Source organism: Azolla caroliniana, unplaced genomic scaffold (assembly GCF_043228905.1).
Source record: "Azolla caroliniana isolate FFs.n. ecotype wild unplaced genomic scaffold, voAzoCaro1.0.p SCAF_3, whole genome shotgun sequence".
NCBI lineage: Eukaryota > Viridiplantae > Streptophyta > Polypodiopsida > Salviniales > Salviniaceae > Azolla > Azolla caroliniana.
The window spans coordinates 10,478,923-10,485,573 of record NW_028230438.1 but is presented as its reverse complement, the minus strand read 5'-3'; the positions used below and the strand labels follow the sequence as shown (position 1 = coordinate 10,485,573).

At 37.7% G+C, this 6,651-nt stretch overlaps 1 protein-coding gene and 1 non-coding gene across 3 annotated transcripts; both read left to right on the top strand.

Moving 5' to 3' along the window:
- The first annotated feature begins 363 nt into the window (after positions 1-363).
- PHR1 (photolyase 1) lies at positions 364-4,829 on the top strand. 2 transcript variants are annotated; one of them, XR_015529470.1, is made up of 10 exons: positions 364-902; positions 1,531-1,877; positions 2,144-2,384; positions 2,477-2,634; positions 3,171-3,207; positions 3,306-3,364; positions 3,447-3,528; positions 3,623-3,694; positions 4,130-4,389; positions 4,667-4,829. XR_015529470.1 is itself a non-coding variant. In XM_087316594.1 (9 exons), exons 1-9 carry the CDS (start codon positions 393-395, stop codon positions 4,292-4,294), a joined length of 1,671 nt encoding a protein of 556 aa, XP_087172720.1. In that variant the 5' UTR covers positions 364-392; the 3' UTR covers positions 4,295-4,501. The 2 variants fall into 2 exon arrangements, 1 of the variants encoding a protein (XP_087172720.1); XM_087316594.1 differs by lacking the exon at positions 4,667-4,829 and having other exon boundaries at positions 4,130-4,501.
- Positions 4,830-5,018: 189 nt separating this feature from the next.
- Positions 5,019-5,091, top strand: TRNAR-UCU (transfer RNA arginine (anticodon UCU)). The gene has a single exon. It is a non-coding gene; the product is annotated as a tRNA-Arg (tRNA).
- Positions 5,092-6,651: the final 1,560 nt, after the last annotated feature.

Here is a 6,651-nt window from a genome sequence, read left to right as displayed (position 1 = left end):
CGTATTAGTCAAGATTCTCATTAGGGCACTTGCCTTGACCAACTTGTCATAAGACCATAGAGATCAATCCCTTTGTTCTAAGGCTTTGAGCTCAAGGATTGCATTTATTCCCTCAGCGTGCATGAGCTTCTCTCTAAGGTTGACTTTGGATAACTCCTCCTCGTTAGGTCTCCAATAATAGCATGGTACAATAGAAAGAGAGAGGGGTGACGTGTCAAGGCTCTTGAGGAGCCACGTCACGTGACGACGTGGCATGCCCCGCACAGTCTCAGGAGGCGTGCAGAGACAGAGAATCTCACTCCTCCTTCGTTATATGTATGTATGTATGTATGTGTGATACGCATTTGATTTAACTACTTTTCCTCTGCGATTTTCTTCCTTCTTTTCCCGCCATGGCGACCCCCGGGTCTGCAACAAAGCTCCTCTCGGCAAGAAAGAGACCCATAAACCCTAACCCTAACCCTCATTCTCCTTCTCTCTCAACCCCACTTAAGAAGAATAAGAAACAGAGCACAGACTACGATGGGTCAACTTCTTTTTCTTCAGCATCACCATCTGTATCATCGTTACCATCATCATCATCATCATCATCATCATCATCAATTTCTTCTGCAACAAACCCTAACAGAGTTCGATTGCTGAAGAAATCCTCCATTGAATCAGCAGGAACAGGGGCCCCTGTTCTTTACTGGATGTCTAGAGATCAGAGATCCATAGACAATTGGGCGCTTCTTTATGCCTTTGAGACAGCAAAGAGGAAAGGTGCATCTCTTGGTGTTGTGTTCAATCTTGTCGAAAGCTTTCTCGGAGCTCGGGCTCGGCATTTCGCATTCATGCTCAGAGGCCTTCGGATTGTTGAGAAAAAACTTGCAGCCCTTAATATACCCTTCTTCCTCGTCAGGGTGAGTATGTTGAGGGTTTCTCAATTAGAGATTCTTCTTTAATAATAATAAAAATAGCAGGGTTTTAGGTTACAGGGTTGTATTAGGCTTTAGGTTTTAGGCTGTTTGCATAATGATGGCTTAGCAGAAATAAAGTGGAATGTAGTTGGAATATTTGTGATGTGTTTTTCAGTTAGCTTCTATAAAAAAAGCAAGGAATTTCTGCACCAAAGTCAAGTAAAACATACTTGAAATGCATGTTTCTTCCTGACTGTTGAGAGTTTTTGCAGTAACATCCAACAAGAAATCAATATAGCTAGTAATTCTCGCGTTTCTTTTAGGGGTGTGCTTCTGAACTGTTAAACGGTTTACCATAATTTCTAACAAAATCCAAGTGGAATACAGGCAGGAACTCATGTGATTCTCTTAGGGGTAGATCATGGCTGTATACTTGTGGAACAAATCTACTCTCCCTCTAATATGTGGCTCAAAGAGGCATGTATATGAAAGGTGCTAAAAGAGATATAATCAAAGGTCTAACATTTATATCCATATACTTCATGGAGGTTGTGATGACCGTGCGATCTTATACATTTCCGTTTTGATAAAAATTGTGGATTCGTTGTTGAATCTTTGATACATTACACAGGGAGAACCGGAGGACAACATTCCCGCTCTTCTCGAAAAATGCAGCGCATCGACGCTTGTTGTTGATTTTTCTCCATTAAGAATTTGTAGAGAGTGGCGTAAGGGTGTTTGTCAAAGAGTACCCCCTTTTGTTGATGTATATGAGGTCGATGCTCACAATGTAGTACCATTGTGGGTTTCATCCGATAAATTGGAATATAGTGCTCGAACGATCCGAACTAAGATTCAAAAACACTTGCCAGAGTATCTTGTTGAATATCCTCAACTTGAGGCCTTGAATGAGACATGGTCAGCATCAGAAAAGCCGGATATAATTGATTGGGACTCACTCATAGACGAAGTCACAAGGTAAAAGTATGAAACAGTTACATCCAATTTATAGATAAGATTCATGTACCACGAAGATTTTGTTATCATTACAAAAGAAAATTACTAAATGCTAAAAGTTTTAGTCTCACAAGCTATAACCTTAAAATATGAAAGAAGATGGATTGGAATAGAAATTTTCGCTTTTAACAAAAATTTAAAACACTAACGCATTTCTATTAAATCTTAGTGGAACATGGCCTGAAAGTTTAAATCAATATGCCTATTAAATTTGTTTGTCGTGTTAGGAAGGGTGGAGAAGTGCCTGAGGTCAAATGGTGTAAACCTGGAGAAGATGAAGCGATGGATGTGCTCTTAGGGAAGAAGAATGGGTTCCTCACGACACGGATAAAGAACTATGCAGATGATCGTAATGATCCTAGCAAACCCTCTGGACTTTCGGGATTATCACCTTACTTGCATTATGGTCATATATCCGCCCAACGTTGTGCATTGGAGGGTCGAAAATTAAGAACCTCCCATACAAAGGTTCTTCTTCATCGATTCGATTCTCAATGTCATATATCTTTTTCTTTGAGGAGGTTTTCTCCTTTTATATCATTTGCTTGGTGGATTTTCAGGCAATAGATAGTTTTCTTGAGGAGCTGATTATTAGAAGAGAGCTAGCAGATAACTTTTGTTTTTATCAACCTCACTATGACAACCTTCAAGGCGCGTACCAATGGGCACAGAGCACACTGCTAGAGCATGCCTCTGATAAGAGGGAACATATCTATACGTGAGTACTATATACACCCCTGAGTTGTTCTTCTTTATTTCCTCAGTTTTCGTTTTCTCCATGCATACCCTTCGTCAATTCCCTCGTGAACTAATTATGTGTGCTTTTTGGCCAATTATAATGGTTAATTCCTCCCCTTTTTTTCTTCATTGTGAGTGCTAATTTGAGCAATTATATGGCCAATGCATTGCTGTTTTCTCTTCTCGGGGAAGGGGGTTGTACCAGGGGCATTTGGGGAAAAACAAAAATCTAATGCATTTCTATAAGTGAAGTAAAACCCAGAGGTACTTCAGAGTTTATATCATATATATATGAATATATACTCTTGCATAACCTATATTTTTCTCTCTTAATAGGTTTTCAACTGAAAATATAGCTTGAGATCTAACCTATGGTTTTAGAAGGCTACACAGAGGGATTTCCTAGCATTTAACTATAGAGTGGCAATCTATTTTTTTGAGAAGCCTAGCTTGAGAACTTGATAACTCGTGGACATTTTCTCATGTATTCTTTGATTTTTCTGTTGAATATTCCAGGCGAGACCAACTGGAGAAGGCAAAAACTCATGATGAAGTAAGTATACCATTTTTTAATACACATTATCATCCCTTGTGCCTGTTGCACATCTTGGCTACTAAATCTCAGACATTTTGGTTTTATTATATTTCAAGCTATGGAATGCTTCTCAATTGGAAATGGTTCATCTTGGGAAAATGCATGGATTTATGAGGTAATTTTCTTAGCCCCCCCCCACCATGTTGTTTCAGTTGGTTTTGAAGGAAATTAACTTGATTTTGTTTTGTTGTTTGAAGAATGTATTGGGCGAAGAAAATCCTTGAGTGGACAACCGGGCCAGAGGAAGCACTAGCTATTGCGATATACCTCAATGACAAGGTCAATATTCTTCATCTTATAAGTTAGTACTTGGTATGTCATAAAATGTCACAACTATTTTAAAGCCCTCAGAGTTGGTTGTATTATCTTACAGTATGAACTGGATGGACGGGACCCTAATGGCTATGTAGGTTGCATGTGGTCAATATGTGGCATACATGATCAGGTATAGGTATACATGATATATGCAGTATATGTGCAGACTTACATACACACACATTACGTATGCACTATAAATACTTCTATTTTTTTGCAATGCATTATATTATTGGTGGGAGGCTACAAATTGATGTGAAAACTTGCAAAGAATATTTACATTGGAAATATTCAAAAAATAGGGCATGAATAATGCCTACCAATGGCATGGGAGACATGAATGGGGGGGAAAACAAAAATAACAGATATGGACCTCAAGCTGAAGATGCGCACACACATACACACATGCATATGCATAAACATACAAGTATATGTGTATGTGCGTACATATGCACATATATACATGTTTATGTATGTTACAATCCTTAAAGACACCAGTTTTCTTTTCTTGTGAGATTTCTCAGTCATTATGAAGATACCTATGTACTTTCTCTTGGTTTCGCAGGGATGGAAAGAACGTCCAGTGTTTGGAAAGATCCGATATATGAATTATAATGGATGTAAAAGGAAGTTCAATGTGGATGGTTACATTATGTATGTGAAGAGAGCTGTTGCGGAACTGAGGAAGGCAGCAAAAGTTTCCGACAACATTCCATCACAGTCCACTTGATCACAAATGTGATCATGGAAGCAAGTCTTGATATTTAATTCAATGACATGGAATTCAAATTATATTCTTTTTGTAAAGCCCCATTGATGTAGAGGGTGAGTAGGCGAGGGCATGGATTTCGATACATTTTCTTTCTTATAATTATTATGTGACCAGGAAAAACCCGGAAAAACAAACTTAACTTGTAATGTATTCAAGTAATGCATTAACCTGGAAAAAAACCTGAAAAGCAGTTGTAATTTCCGTTTGCCATTGTTCAAAAGCTCGCATGTGAAGGTATACAAGTGCCTGTAATCTTTGTGAACGATTGTAAAGGTAGTCCAGAATGGAATTCAAATTATATTCTTTTTGTAAAGCCCCATTGATGGAGAGGGTGAGCAGGCGAGGGCGTGGATTTTGATACATTTTCTTTCTTATAATTATGTGACTGGGAAACCCCGGAAACACAAACTTAACTTGTAATGTATTCAAGTAATGCATTAACTCAGAAAAAACCTGAAAAGCAGGTGTAATTTCTGCTTGCAATTGTTCAAAAGCTTGTAATCTTTTTGAACCTTTGTAAAGGAAATCCTTCCGGACTACGTAGCGATGAATATGTGTATGCTCATCTGGGAACGTATTTTAGCTCAATGGTTTTTTTCCTATTTTTGTAAGATTTTCTTTGTGTGGATATTTCCTATAATTTCGATAATAATGTGAAAAAATTCTCCTTTCTCATCAACTTGCGCCCGTGGCCTAATGGATAAGGCACTTGACTTCTAATCAAGGGATTGTGGGTTCGAGTCCCACCGGGCGTGATTGACTTGTATATATCTAAAATATTGTACTGTCTACCTTGTGTTATTTCTAGTTTTTAGTTGGAAACAAAACGATCAACTGAATTTTCAGTATATATAATCATATTTTTGGAGCATTGATTACCATATTCTACCTATCTACTTGTCTAACTTCCATTCTTCATGACACCATTTTACCTTCTTGAGGTGGGTTGAAGGGAAGGGTAAGAAACGCTTGACTTTTATATGATTGTGAACTTGTATGTTAGTTTTTAAATGAATATGCTCACTTCATCAATGGACCATGGAAGTATCTTTCCCATTCATAAACCATTGGGAATGACATTTACCTAATTCTTGTGACTTTGAAGCTCGTTGTGGGGTTTTAGGGTTTAGAATCTCAAAGATGTTAAAATTTAGAACTTGGTTTGTTCACATTCTTTTTAGGTCCTCCAAGATTACAGGTTTGAGAAGTGTGTGAATGACCCATTACATTTTCTATGCAACAATATCCCAAAATACTATACATATATATAAATATTTGTGGCTCACATGCCACAAACTTTCATCAAAACATTTCCCCATTTAGGCAACTAAGAAGAAAAGGTGGATGAATCTAGTGATTCATTAGAATAGGAGCAAGCAACAAACCTTTATTCCTTTGGTCCGAAGTTCTCCTCATGTCATGTATTCTCATGCCCCTCATGTCACCCTTTTTACTCTCGAGTTTCACCTTTCTTAATTTTCTCCCATACATATACTCCCCCCCCCCCCCCCCCTTCCTCTAGCACTTATTGACTTTATTAGTACATCCTTCTAGACTTCGTCTATCTCTTACACTATCTCATTATTCCCTTGTATTTTCTTGCACCTCACACATTCTTCTTTGTCCTCTTACACTCTTGTTCATCGATGTTACTTCTCTTATAAGCTATACCCCCCATTTTATGATGATAAGCACCCACCCTGCAACATGCCTCCTTATTTAAACTGGCGCCTATTGGAAATGGTGAGAGTTTGGTCATCTTTGTTCTCCCACATTTTGATATACTTTCACAAGGTTATGCGGATAATGCTTGTGTTGAACCATTGGTTTATTCTTGTAAATGAGAAATGTAAATTTAAACTCTCTTGTAAAAAATGATAAAGTGTATATGGTGTGCACGTGCATGTATGTTTCACCCACCTTCTACAACATGCCTCCTTATTTAAACTTGCACATATTGGAAATGATGAGGGTTTTTTTACCCTCATCTTTGCTCTCCCACATTTTGATATACTTTCACAAGGTTATGCGGATAATTCTTGTGTTGAACCATTAGTTTATTCTTGTAAATGAGAAATGTAAATTTAAACTCTCTTGTAAATAATGATAAAGTGTATATGGGCGCACGTGCATGTATGTTTGTTTGTGTGGATTAATGTGCTGGTTAATAATCCCTTTCGGTTTGGCAATTCCATTTCTCTTTCTTTCCCTCTTAAATTGTTCAATGAACACTTACAAATTTAGTTTTACGCTCTTTGGTATTGGTTGTATACATTGTGCCATGTTTGAGTTAGTGAGTAGTTTCACTAAACTAA